General features: G+C 37.7%; 1 protein-coding gene across 8 annotated transcripts in view; it reads left to right on the forward strand.

Moving 5' to 3' along the window:
- MPP7 (MAGUK p55 scaffold protein 7) overlaps nt 1–14,915 on the forward strand; it is a 258,386-nt gene that overhangs the window by 124,133 nt on the left and 119,338 nt on the right. For 6 of the 8 annotated variants that reach the window (XM_073229018.1, XM_073229021.1, XM_073229024.1 and 3 more), the window contains one exon: nt 8,212–8,330. In XM_073229018.1, coding sequence (XP_073085119.1) covers nt 8,212–8,330 — 119 coding nt within the window. The remainder of the gene's footprint in view (nt 1–8,211; nt 8,331–14,915) is intronic. The other 2 variants (XM_073229020.1, XM_073229023.1) reach the window with 1 other exon arrangement.

The following is a 14,915-nucleotide window of genomic DNA, read 5'->3' on the forward strand; positions in this document are numbered from 1 at the left end:
GAATGGAGGAGGAGGAATACAAAGGGAGAGAAATAAAGAATCATCAGACTGTACCTTAGTAAGAGAGTTAAGTTAGACCGTTAGATAGTAAAGAAGCTAACCTTGAACCTTTGGTAACCACGAATCGAAAGCCTGCAATGGCAATATGTACATATCTATCGATAATCACCCTAAATGTAAAAGGACTGAATGCAGCAATCAAAAGACACAGAGTAATAGAATGGATAAAAGGCAAGAGCCATCTATATGCTGCTTACAAGAGACTCACCTCAAACCCAAAGACATACACAGACTAAAAGTCAAGGGATGGAAAAAGATATTTCATGCAAACAATAGGGAGAAAAAAGCAGGTGTTGCAGTACTTGTATCAGACAAAATAGACTTCAAAACAAAGAAAGTAACGAGATAAGGACATTACATAACGATAAAGGGGCAGTCCAACAAGAGGATATAACCATTATAAATATATATGCACCCAATACAGGAGCACCGACATATGTGAAACAGATACTAACAGAAGTAAAGGGGGAAATAGAATGCAATGCATTCATTCTAGGAGACTTTAACACACCACTCACTCAAAAGGACAGGTCCACCAGACAGAAAATAAGTAAGGACACAGAGGCACTGAACAACCCAGTAGAAGAGATGGACTTAACAGACATCTACAGAACTCTACACCCAAAAGCAGCAGGATACACATTCTTCTCAAGTGCACATGAACATTTTCCAGAATTGAATAGACCACATACTAGGCCACTAAAAGAGCCTCAGTAAATTCAAAAAGATTGAAATTCTACCAATAAGTTCTCAGATCACAAAGGTATAAAACTAGAAATAAATTGTACAAAGAAAACAAAAAGGCTCACAAACACATGGAGGCTTAACGACATGCTTCTAAATTATCAGTGGAACATGACCAAATTAAAACACAGATCAAGCAATATGTAGAGACAAATGACAACAACAGCACAACACCCCAACTTCTGTGGGATGCAGCGAAGGCAGTTCAAAGAGGAAAGTATATAGCAATCCAGGCCTATTTAAAGAAGGAAGAACAATCACAAATGAATAGTCTAATGTCATAATTATTGAACCTGGGAAAAGAAGAACAAATAAGGCCCAAAGTCAGCAGGAGAGACATAATAAAAATCAGAGAGGAAATAAATAAAATTGAGTAGGATAAAAGAATAGAAAAAAATCAATCAAACTAAGAGTTGGTTCTTTGAGAAAATAAAATAGACAAACCCCTAGCCAGACATATTAGGAGTAAAAGAAAATCTACACCCATAAACAGAATCAGAAATGAGAAAGGAAAAATCCCAACAGACCCCACAGAAATACAAAGAATTATTAAAGAATACTATGAAAATCTATATACTATCAAGCTGGAAAACCTCGAAGAAATGGACAACTTCCTAGAAAAATACAACCTTCCAAGACTGACCAAGGAAGAAGCAGAAAATCTAAACAGATCAATTACCAGCAAAGAAATTGAATCGGTAATCAAAAAACTACCCAAGAACAAAACTGCCAGGCAAGATGGATTCACTGCTGAATTTTATCAGAAATATAGAGAGGACGTAAGACCCTTTCTCCTTAAAGTTTTCCAAAAAATAGAAGAGGAGGGAATACTTCCAAACTAATTCAATGAAGCCAACATCACCCTAATACCAAAACCAGGCAAATACCCCACCAAAAAAGAACATTACAGACCAATATCCCTGATGAACATAGATGCAAAAATACTCAACAACATATTAGCAAACTGAATTTAAAAAGTACATCAAGAGGGTCATACACCATGATCAAGTGGGATTCATTTCAGGGATGCAAGGATGGTACAACATTTGAAAATCCATCAACATCATCCACTACATCAACAAAAAGGATAAAAACCACATGATCATCTCCATGGATGGTGAGAAAGCATTTGACGAAGTTCAACATCCATTCATGATAAAAACTCTCAACAAAATGGGTATAGAGTGCAAGTACCTCAACATAATAAAGGTATATACAACAAACCCACAGCCAACATCATACTTAATAGTGAGAAGCCGAAACCTTTTCCTCTAAGATCAGGAACAAGACAGTGATGCCCACTCTCCCCACTGTTATTCAACATAGTACTGGAGGTCCTAACCTCGGCAATCAGACAAAACAAAGAAATACAAGGCATCCAGATTGGTAAAGAAGAAGTCAAACTGTCACTATTAGCAGATGACATGATATTGTACATAAAAAACCCTAAAGACTCCACTCCCAAACTACTAGAGCTAATATCTGAATTCTGCAAAGTGACAGTTCACAAAATTGATACACAGAAATCTGTTGCTTTCCTATATACTAGTGATGAACTATCATAAAGAGAAATCAGGAAAGAAATTCCATTCACAATTGTATCAAAAAGAATAAAATATCTAGGAATAAACCTAACCAAGGAAGTGAAAGACCGATACCCTGAAAACTACAAGACACTCATGAGAGAAATTAAAAAGGACACCAACAAATGTAAACTCATCCCATGCTCCTGCCTAGGAATAACTAATATTGTCAAAATGGCCATCCTGCCTAAAGCAATCTGTAGATTCAATGCAATCCATATCAAAATACCAACAGCATTCTTCAACAAACTGGAACAAATAGTTCTAAAATTCTTATGGTACCACAAAAGATCTTGAATAGACAAAGCAATCCTGAGAAGGAAGAATGAAACAGGGGTAATCTCCCATCCCAACTTCAAGCTCTACTACAAATCCACAGTAATCAAGACAATTTGGTACTGGCACAAGAATAGACCCACAGACCAGTGGAACAGAATAGAGGGTCCAGATGTTAACTCAAACATATATGGTCAGTTAATATACAATAAAGGAGCCATGGACATACAATGGGGAAATGACAGCCTCTTCAACAGCTGGTGTTGGCAAAACTGGATAGCTACATTTAAGAGAATGTAACTGGATCATTGTCTAACCCCATACACAAAAGTAAATTCAATATGTATCAAATACTTGAATGTAAGTTATGAAACCATAAAACTTTTAGGAAAAAATGGGCAAAAATCTCTTGGACATAAACATGAGCAACACCTTCATGAACATATCTTCCTGGGCAAGGGAAACAAAAGCAAAAATGAACAAGTGGGACTATATCAAGCAAAGGACACAATCAGTAGAACAAAAAGGCATCCTACAGTATGAGAGAATATATTCATAAATGACAGATCCAATAAAGGGTTGTCATCGAAAATATATAAAGAGCTCACACACCTCAACAAACAAAAAGCAAACAATCCAATTAAAAAATCGGCAGAGGAGCTGAACAGACTGTTCTCCAAAGAAGAAATTCAGATGGCCAACAGGCACATGTAAAGATGCTCCACATTGCTAGTCATCAGAGAAATGCAAATTAAAATCACAATGAGATATCAACTCACAGCAGTAAGGATGGCCACCATCCAAAAAACAAACAACAACAAATGTTGGTGAGGTTGTGGAGAAAGGGGAACCCTCCTACACTGCTGGTGGGAATGTAAATTAGTTCAACCATTGTGGAAAGCAGTATGGAGGTTCCTCAAAAAACTTAAAATAGAAATACCATTTGACCCAGCAATTCCACTCCTAGGAATTTACCCTAAGAATGCAGCAGCCCAGTTTGAAAAAGACAGATGCACCCCTATGTTTATCACAGCACTATTTACAAAAGCCAAGAAATGGAAGCAACCTAAGTGTCCATCAGTAGATGAATGGATAAAGAAGATGTGGTACATATACACAATGGAATATTATTCAGCCATAAGCAGAAAACAAATCCTACCATTTGCAACAACATGGATGGAGCTAGAGGGTATTATGCTCAGTGAAATAAGCCAGGCAGAGAAAGACACACACCAAATGATTTCACTCATATGTGGAGTATAAGAACAAAGAAAAAACTGAAGGAACAAAACAGCAGCAGCCTCACAGAACCCAAGAATGGACAAATAGTTACCAAAGGGAAAGGAACTGGGGAGGATGGTTAGAAAGTGACGGATAAGGTGAAAAAAAAAGGGTGCCTTACTGTTCATAGACATATGTAGTGGGGTGGCATGGGCAGGTCTGTAGAACACAGAGAAAACAGTGAGTGATTCTATAGCATCTTACTACGCTGTTGGTTAGTAACTGTAATGGGGTATGTTGGGGGGCTTGATGGGGGGGCATCTAAAAAACATAATGTTCATGTAATTGTAGTTTAATGATAGCAAAGGAAAAATTTAGACAAGGAAGTTTATAATGGACTTAGTTGTTATCCCTTGGAGAGGAGTTTAAAACCTCACATTTGCAAATGTCAAAGATACTTAAAGAATAGGTAAGGGTTCTGTTGTGGACATCAAAATATATAGCTACAGAACAAATGAAAAATTAATCCACTTTACCCAGATTCTTATTGAAGGCATCTCCGCATACTCAAAAAGATGCTCTATGTCAAATAAGTTACGCAGAGGTGAAAATGATCTAACTGTACAAGTGGAATAGGAAGTCATTGCGAAGCATTTGAGTAAAATGGTTGCATGAAATGTGGAAGTAGGACAAAACCTAACTATTTTATGTATTTTACTTAATAGGTGATTCAAGGTAGGTGTTCCTAAGTTATAATTTATTTAATGTTTTAAAAAAGCAGGCATGAACATCTTATCAGCATTCCTAAAATTTGATGGAGTGTTTTCATCAGCAGCCTACCCATCAATGAATTTACTTGTAGGAAAATGTGTTTTGGATCTTTACTTGGGCAAATATGAGAGCATCATATTTAGGATTGCATTGTTTTCGGGCATATATGGTGTTTATCCTCTTTCACCCAAGATTTTAAAATCTCTGGGCTCAAGTAGTGGTCAGTTCTCTACTTAGGTGTGTCACCACTGACAACATAAGACTGAATATGAGAACTCATAAAGGTTGGTTCTTTAGAGGGTAACCTTCAAAGTTGTAACTCAGGAGCTATTTTTTGCCAGAGTCTTTCTTGATGCTTCCTTCCTCCTCTGGTGGAATTCAACACTTCGTGTACCTTTGCCTCAGTATGTTAAGTCTGCCCCACATCTGCTAGCAGATCTGTGTCTGCTGTCCTCCACACTCCAAACGCCTGTACACAGGGATCATGTCTAATGGTTTTTGGGCCCTTAGAGCTATATTGGATCATAGGTGCCACACATTATTTGAATGAAGCATTCATGAGTTTGAATGACTACTACTGCCTTCTCTGGAGGGGCAGCTTTCACCATCCCACTTCCTGCTCAGGGATTAAGTAGATTTAGGAAAAGTTTTTAAGATATCCTTCGCTATCTAAGCTCTCATTACTTGCTCTCTGAATATCAAGGACCAAAAACATTTGGATTTCATAGTGTTCTTCACTCTTGGAATTCTAGGAACAAAATCAAGGAATATTTTGAAGCACATGTTAGAACATAGATCCAGTTTTAGTCACAGACTTAGATAGGTCCTAGGGTGTATACTTTTGTCAAGTTTAAGTGATTGCCCATACTCCTTGCATGGCGGCCACATACTGCTCTCCAGACCTCTTCCCAGGTTGGGACTCTATCTCTTCTGGCTTTGGCCTGTGGTTTCCAGATGTGGGAGCTGAAGAGAAGTGGCTACTGTTGTTGCAAGAGTACCAGACCAAAGTGGCAGATAATTAGGATTGATTAAAGCTAGAAAGCTCAGGTTTTTGAGCTGCTGCTAATGGGGATATTATTATTATTTTTAATTTAAACATGATATGGCTTATTCATACCAAAGTTAAGCTTTACTTGGGTAAATTTAACATTTTTCATATGTAAAAGACTAGGGTAGTTTTATTTCTGAGTATAGTATTGTGTCCAGTTGGAATGTGTAGCTAAGCTCTTGTTTTGACTTGGACACTTGGAGTGAAATGACAGTTTCATTCTAGAAGAGACATATTAAATGAAGAACTTTTCCTTATTGAATGCCTACTCTGCCAGCCACAGAGGTAAATCCGGCTCTTTGCATTGCTCCATTGAATGCTTAAAACTACACTTACCCCAGTTTCTTCCTTTGTTTTAACTTTATTTTGAGGTATTTGTAGATTCACGTATTGTAAGAAATAATACAGATAGATCCTGTAAATGCCCTTTGACCCAGTTTCCACTGAGGGTAACATATTACATAACCACTGTGGAGTATCACAAGTGGGAAAATGTCATTGATACAATCCCCTGACCTTTGTCACATTTCACTAGTGTTACCTTTACTCGTTTGTGTGTATAAGTTTGTGTATTTTGTTCTGTGCAGTTTTACCACATAGCGTAGGTTACCATTATGTCTAAACAAGGCTCAGATAAATTATGTGAAATGCCTGAGTGTAGGCCTGGTGTTTGAATCTAGATCTGTTTGATCTAAACTTTTGCTTTTCCAGTAACAGTAATGAAAAACACACCATCAAAAATCAATAGTAACAATGGCTGTAATTCACTTAGTGACATATGACACAAACTGAGTCCTTACAATGTGCCAGGGTCTGTTCTAATGTATTAATTCATTGAATGCCCCCAACAACTGTATGTCATAAATTATATCACAGTTGAATTAGTATCGTTAATTAAACTACTTGTATTACCAAGGAATAGGTAATTGTTTTTACTCCTGAAATCAATAATAGTGATATTCTATCTTCTTTTTACATAATTGCATATTTTGATCTTCTGACCTTAACTGCTGATCTTGGTAGTTGTGACCACATAAAGTGTGTGTGTGTGTATATATATGTGTTTAAAGTGAGACCTATATTATTATACAGTAAGTTAGGTTGAAATACTCTAAAAATATTTTTACAAATGTAATATAAACCAAAGCTAGTTTAGGCAGAATGGCAGGTGTTTAAGGGAATATATATATATATATGTGTGTGTGTGTATATACATATATATATATAAAACCACCAATAATACTTAAGAATGGGAGAAGTTTTTTTTTTTTTTTTTTTTTTTTTGTGTGTGTATTTTAGATTCTTTTTGCCAAATACAGCCCCAAGAACTTTAAAATTCAATTGAATCTCTCAAGTTATATATCTAACTTCCAAAATGGAACCTAATGCATTGGTTGTGAATTATCACTGATTTTCTGAATATTATAATGCTTTAGGAAAATCATAGGTATACTGATCAGTCTATAGTTTACCCTACGATCCTTTGCTAGTTAAATATCTTATAAGGCTGTCATAATAATGAGCAGCAGCACTTTTCTGACCAGAAATAGCAGTCCCGTGTGTTGTAGGTCCCAGGAGGTCTTGAGTGTTTTTGTAGACCGCAGACAGAAATGAAAGGAATTTTGTCCTTTTTACCTCATGTAATCCCGCTGGAAAATGAAACATGTGCTATGAGTTTATACTGACTTCTGCCAGGTCACCTCCCCAAAGAGTCCCGGGCAAGCGCTGTTGCAGCATTTCTTGGACAGGAGTCTGACAGCCCCTCCACGAGTCGGACAGTTTTTGTGGTGTGCTACTGTGGAACACTGCACCACTCTCTGCTCCTAGGAAGCTTCTGGACAGGGTTGCCCTGAGTGACCTGCATCTGTTTCCTTGACTCTTTGCCAGTATATCACACCCCCAAATTAGAGTCAATTTAAACTAAGACCTATGTAGTTTGTCATGGTTGTTCTTACCATGATAGGTGACGAGTCATGCAGCACTGAGTGTGGTTGGTTCTGCCTTGCTTTTTAGAACTTGATTTTGGACATTAGATAATGCAGATGTTTTTGAAACTGTATATTATTCAGAGCTATTTGGAAACCATGAAACCTTTTTAATGGACCACTCTATCAATTTTCTGCTCTTCTAAGGAAGTTTTTCCTATTCATGACTCATTTTACTCTTTGGCTGACACTGGGGGAAATGTAATAACGATTAAGGAAAGGAAGGTATGTGTTTTCTTTTCTTGAAAGCTTGTACACGTTTTCTGTCTTTGGTTATGTAAACTGGATAACTTGTAGAATGCTGACAACTACGAGGTGTTAAATCTAGCCTGGTAATACATACTTGTCTGGAATTTAAAAATCAAAATGCTTTCTTTGCTTCTATGGAGAAGTCTTTTGCTTGATGGCCCAGAATATAAATTCAGGAAAAACGACATGTTCCATCTGTCATTTCCATACATCTTCAGTAAAATTAGTGAGATCACCCTAAGATTACGCTTTGTGTTTTATTTTCATTTTTTAGGTCTATATGAGCTGTTGGCTGCTCTGCCAGCCCAACTGCAGCCACATGTGGATAGCCAGGAAGACCTGACCTTCCTCTGGGATATGTTTGGTGAAAAAAGCCTGCATTCACTGGTAAAGGTAAACCATGCTGATGTCAGATACCCCTTGCCGAAACACATGGAAAAATCTTTTGAGTGCCATCTAGTCAACCAGAGATCAGATTGTTACTCTCTGAAAAAAAAAACAGCCTTGTTCCATTTCACTGATGGACATGGAAATTGTTAAAGATTCTACCAAAAATACATAGCTGATTTCATTTAATGTAGTGATCTGGCCATGCATACTAATGCAGCAAAGATGTGCTTGCTCTTGTTTAGAAAAAGAATATGAAATAGTAGCAGGAAGGTTTAGACTCTTTATAGTCAACATTCATACCTGGGATTTAACTTAAAATAAATGTTCATAGAAAAAATTAGGAGGAATATATTTTCTGATGTTAAGGATTGGCAGCCATTCAGTAGCCACATTAATTTAAAATAATTCCCTTTAACAAAGTCAACTGAAGTTCTAGCATGCTGTTTCTTCTCTTGGCAAAATACACTGATATTTTGTGTATAAACACACTGAAGCTAAATATGAATAAAAACAGTTTTGGGGGAAGTTTTAGTAAAGCTTCATGCCCTGAAAATGATCAACCACCAGAAATCACATCTTGCCACACAGCAATGCTGGGAGGACTCGGAAAGTAGTAAAATTAGCTCAAGAAACATACTGGAAAATATGACACTCTTGCTTCTGAAAATATGAATTGCATTTTCTGTCATTTAAATCAAGCTGAAAGAAATTTAGAGCCTTACTTGAGTCTGCAGGACAGAGAAGGCTAGGGTGCCTCAGCAGTATCTGGACATACACTTAATTCAGCTAAATTTGATTCAATTCTCTGTCATGGTAATAGATTTTTTCATTGATATATATTATTTGATAATAAGCAACTTTTGAGGTACAATGGCTCCACAGAACAGGAGAATTCGTATTACATTTTGTTCTGGTCAGATGTTCTGAAATTTGCATACCTGAGCAGTGGCAATTCTCAAAAAGTGAAAAGGTTGGTGATTAAAGATGGCAGGGTGAGAGGTGAGACAGATAACTCCTCCCAAAAACACATATAATATGAAAATAACTATAGTTAATACAACTAATCCTAAAGGAGCAACAGGAAAGAAGGCTACACCAGACCACATGCACCTGGAGAACAGAGCAGACCTCATGGAACAGGGTAATATACCAAAGCCTTGATCTGGCAGGACCCAAGCACTTCCCCCACCACAGCTCACCGGTGGGAGGAAGAGAAACTGAGCGAGGGGGTGGAAGCCCAGGACTATTGAACACGTATCCCTGGAGATCTGCTATGGGAGCACAAACCTACATTGCATGGTGCTCTGGAGATTAGTGGGGTTGGAAAGCTAAGACAGGCAGAATACTTGGGGAGACTGAGATTCCAGACATTTATGGAGGACAGTGATCCATATCCAGCTTCTCTGGGACAAAAGAAAGGCGGGCAGTCTGAGAGGGTTCCCAGCATCGAGAGGGCTGCTGAAGGGGTGGGGATTGCAAGAAGCTTGCTCCTCGGGAAAGGGATACATGGACTAGGTTGTCTGGGCACACTCTGCCCAGCTGGTTGGGAATTTTCAGGAGTTTCAGGCACTCCTTCTGCCTCGTTGACTCAGCTGCAAGTCCCCCACTGCGATACCCACCCTGCTGCACTTTCCTCTTGGCCTACTGGCTTACAAACCTGCAGTAGCTACCCTGGCATGAGACCAGCCAAAGGAAGGCACCGCCTACAGCAGCTACAAGCACAAAGCACAGAGGCTTACACGTGTGCCCACTTGTTTTGACAGTGGTGACAGGCACTGCAGTCGGGAAACTGGAAACAGCTCTTTCCTCCGCCTAGGCACCAGTGCTGCTCCCCTGTGACCCCTAATATCACTCCAGGGGCTGAGCAGCTCCAGAGACTAGAGCTTCTGGGTACTAGAGAGTGGCACATACAAGTATGAATTGTCAAAGGAACCTTCTTCAATCCAAAATCTTACAAGCACCAGAGGAAGGGCCAAGTGAAACTGAACTCACCAATCTTCCTGTAAGACAGTTCAAAATAAAAATCATAAACATGCTCATGGAGGTACATAAAAATATTCAATAACTCAGGGATGAATTTAGGATGGAGATTCAATCATTAAGAAATTCCACATCTGAAATGAAACAGACAAGGAAGGGATTGAAAAGCAGGTTAGATGAAGTAGAAGAGACAGTAAATGGAATAGAAATTAGAAGGGGAATACAAAGAAGCTGAGGCACAGAGAGAAAAAAGGATTTTTGGGGATGAAAGAATATTGAGAGAACTGTGTGACCAATACAAATGAAACAATTAGCATTACAGGGGTACAAGAAGAAGAGAGAGAAAAAGGGACAGGAAGTATCTTTGAGGAGGTAATTGCTGAAAATTTCCCCAATCTGCAGAAGGAGGTAGTCTTTCAGGCAATGGAGGTGGAAAGATTTCCCAACACAAGAGACCCAAGAAAGACAACACCAAGACATATAATAATTGAAATGACAAAGATCAAGGATAAGGACAGAGTATTAAAAGCAGCCAGAGAGAAAAAAGATCACATACAAAGGAAAACCCATTAGGCTATCAGCAGATTTCTCAGCAGAAACCTTACAGGCCAGAAGGAAGTGGCATGACATTTAATGCAGTGTAGCAGAAGGGCCTAGAACCAAGAATACTCTACCTGGCAATGATAAATTTATCATTTAAATTTGAAGGAGGGATTAAACAATTTTCAGCTAAGCAAAAGCTGAGATAATTCACCTACCACAAACCACCTCCACAGTGTATTTTGGAGGGACTGCTATAGGTGGAAGTGTTCCTAAGGCTAAATAGCTGTCACCAGAGGAAATAAAACCACAGTAAAGAAAGTAGAACACTTAATTACTAAGCAATGCAAAATCAAATCAACTATCCCAAAGTCAATCAAAGGATAGACAAAGAGTACAGAATTTGATACCTAATATATAAAGAATGGAGGAGGAAGAAAAAGGAGGACAAAAAGAGAACCTTTAGGTTGTGTTTGTAATAGCATACTAAGTGAGTTAAATTAGAATCGTAGATAGTAAAGAATTACCCTTGCACCTTTGGTAACCAGGAATCTAAAGCCTGCAATGGCAACAAGTACATAGCTATCAATAATCACCCTAAATGGAAATGGTCTGAATGCATCAATCAAAAGACATAGAGTCACTGAATGGATTAAAAAAAAAGACCCATCTATGTGCTGCCTACAAGAGACTCACTGCAAACCCAAGCACATACACAGACTGAAAGTAAAGGGATGGGAAAAGATATTTCATGGAACTAATAGGGAGAAAAAATCAGGAGTTGCAGTACTTGTATCAGATAAAACAGATTTCAAAGCAAAGAAAGTAAGAAGAGACAAAAAAGGGCATTATATAATTATAAAGAGGTCAGTCCAACAAGAGGATATAACTACTATAAATATCTATGCATCCAACACAGGATCACCTACATACGTGAAACAAATACTAACAGAATTAAAGGGAGAAATTGAATGCAATGCCTTCATTTTGAGAAACTTCTACACACCACGCACTCCAAAGGACAGATCAACCAGACAGAAAAAAGTAAGGAGACAGAGTCACTGAACAACACACTAGAACAGATGGATCTAATGGACATCTATAGAACACTTCACCCAAGAGCAACATAATACACATTCTTCTCAAATGCACATGGAACATATTCAAGAACAGATCATATACTAGGCCACAAAAAGAGCCTCAGTTAATTTAAAAAGGTTGAAATTGAACCAACCAGCTTCTCAGACCACAAAGGTATGAAACTAGAAATAAATTACACAAACAAAGTGAAAAAGCCCACAAACACTCAGAGGCTTAATAACAGGCTCCTACATAATCAATGGATCAATGACCAAATAAAAACAGAGATCAAGCAAAATATGGAGACAAATGACAATAATGATTTAACACCACAAAATCTGTGGGATGCAGGAAAGGCCCTGCTAAGAGGAAAGTATATTGCAATACAGGCTTACCTCAGGAAAGAAGAACAATCCCATATGAACAGTCTAAACTCACATTTAATGAAATTTTAAAAAGAAGAACAAATGAAGCCCAAAGTCAGTAGAAGGAGGGACATGATAAAAATTAGGGCAGAAATAATTCAAATCAAGAAGAGTAGAAGAATAGAAAGAATCAGGGAGATCAGGAGCTGGTTCTCCAAGAATATAAAATAGATAAACCCCTAGTCAGATTAATCAAGAAAAAAGAGAGGCTACGGACATAAACAGAATTGGAAATGAGAAAGGAAAAATCACTCTGGACACCACAGAAATACAAAGAATTATTTGAGAATACTATGAAAAATTATATGCTAACAAACTGGATAACCTAGAATGGACCACTTTCTAGGAAAATACAACCTACCAAGGCTGACCCAGGAAGGAACAAAATTTGAATACACCAATTACCAGCAATAAAATTGAATTGGTATGCAAAAAACTACCTAAAAACAGAACTCCTGGACCAGATGGTTTCACTGCTGAATTTTATCAAACATTTGGTGAAGACCTAATACCCATCCTCCTTAAAGTTTTCCAAGAAATAGAAGAGGATGGAATACTTCCAAACTCATTCTATGAGGCCCCCATCACTCTAATACCAAAACCAGGCAAAGACACCACAAAAAAAGAAAATTACAGACCAATATCCCTGATGAACATAGATGCAAAAATACTCAACAAAATATTAGCAAACCGAATTCAAAAATACATCAAAAGGATCATCCATCATTATCAAGTACGATTTATTCCAGGGATGCAAGGATGGTGCAACATACGAAAATCCATCAACATCATCCAACACATCAATAAAAAGAAGGGCAAAAACCTCATAATCTTCTCCATAGATAATGAAAAGCATTCAACAAAATTCAACATCCATTTCTGATAAAAACTCTCAGCAAAATGGGTATAGAGGGCAAGTACCTCAACATAATAAAGTCCATGTATGAGAAACCCACAGCCAACATCATACTGAACAGCGAGAAGCTGAAAGTTCTTCCTTTAAGACTGGGTACAAGACATGGATGTCCACTCTCCCCACTTTTATTCAACATAGTACTGGAGGTCCTAGCCATGACATTTAGATAACACAAAGAAATAAAAGGCATCCAGATTGGCAAGGAAGAAGTTAAATTGTAAGTATTTGCAGATGACCTGATATTGTACATCAAAAACCCTAAAGAATCCACTCCAAGAGTACTAGGTCTAATATTTGAATTCAACAAAGTTGCAGAATACAAAATTAATACACAGAAATCTGTTGTATTCCTATATATTAACGATGAACTAGCAAAAAGAGAAATCAGAAAAATCATTCCATTCACAATTGCATCAAAAAGAATAAACTACCTAGGAATAAACCTAACCAAGGAAGTGAACGACCTATAGCCTGAAAACTGTAAGACACTCATGAGAGAAATTAAAGAAGATAGCAATAAATGGAAACACATCCTGTGCTCATGGATATGAAGAATTAATATTTTTAATATAGCCATCCTGCTAAAGCAATTTACAGATTCAATACAATCCTTACCAAATACCAACAGCATTCTTCAATGAAGTGGAACAAATAGTTCTAAAATTCATATGGAACCACAAAAGACCTCAAATAGCCAAAGGAATCCTGAGAAGGAAGAGTAAAGCAGGAGGGATTATGCTCCTGACTTCAAGTTCTACTGCAAAGCCACAGTAATCAAGACAATTTGGTACTGGCACAACAGCAGACCCATCCACCAATAGAGCAGACTAGAGGGCCCAGATATAAACCCAGGCATGTATGACCAATTAATTTACGATAAAGGAGCCATGTATATACAATCGGGAAATTACAGCCTCTTCACGAACTGGTGTTTGTAAAGTTAGACAGCTACATGCAAGAGAATGAATCTGAATTATTGTCTGTCTCCATACTCAGAAGTAAACTGGAAATGGATCATAGACCTGAATGTAAGTCTTAAAACCATAGAACTCTTAGAAGAAAACATAGGCAAAAATCTCTTGAATATAAACTAGAGCACCTTTTTCCTGAATGCATCTCTTCAAGCAAGGGAAGCAAAATAAAAAATGAACAGATGTTACTGTGTCAAGCTAAAAAGCTTCTGTACAGCAAAAGACACATCAGGTGAACAAAAAGGCATCCTACATATCCATATGGGAGAGTCTATTTGTATATGACATATGCAACAAGTGGTTAACGTCCAAAATATATAAAGAATTTACATACCTCAACACCCAAAAAGCAAATAACCTGATTAAAAAATAGGAAAAAATTCAGATCACCAACAGACACGTGAGAAGATGCTTCACATTGCTAATTATCAGGGAAATGGAAATTAAAACCACAGTGAGATATCATCTCACACCAGTTATGGTGGCCAACATCGAAAAGACTAGGAACAATGAGTGCTGTCAAGGATGCAGAGGAAGAGGAATCCTCCTACAATGGTGGTGGGAATGTAAAGTAATTCAGCCACTGTGGAAAGCAATATGGATGTTTCTCAAAAAAGTAAAAGTAGAAATAATGCTTGACCTGGGAATTCCACTCCTAGGAATTCACCCAAAGAAA

This window comes from Manis javanica, chromosome 2 (genome assembly GCF_040802235.1).
Source record: "Manis javanica isolate MJ-LG chromosome 2, MJ_LKY, whole genome shotgun sequence".
Lineage (NCBI taxonomy): Eukaryota > Metazoa > Chordata > Mammalia > Pholidota > Manidae > Manis > Manis javanica.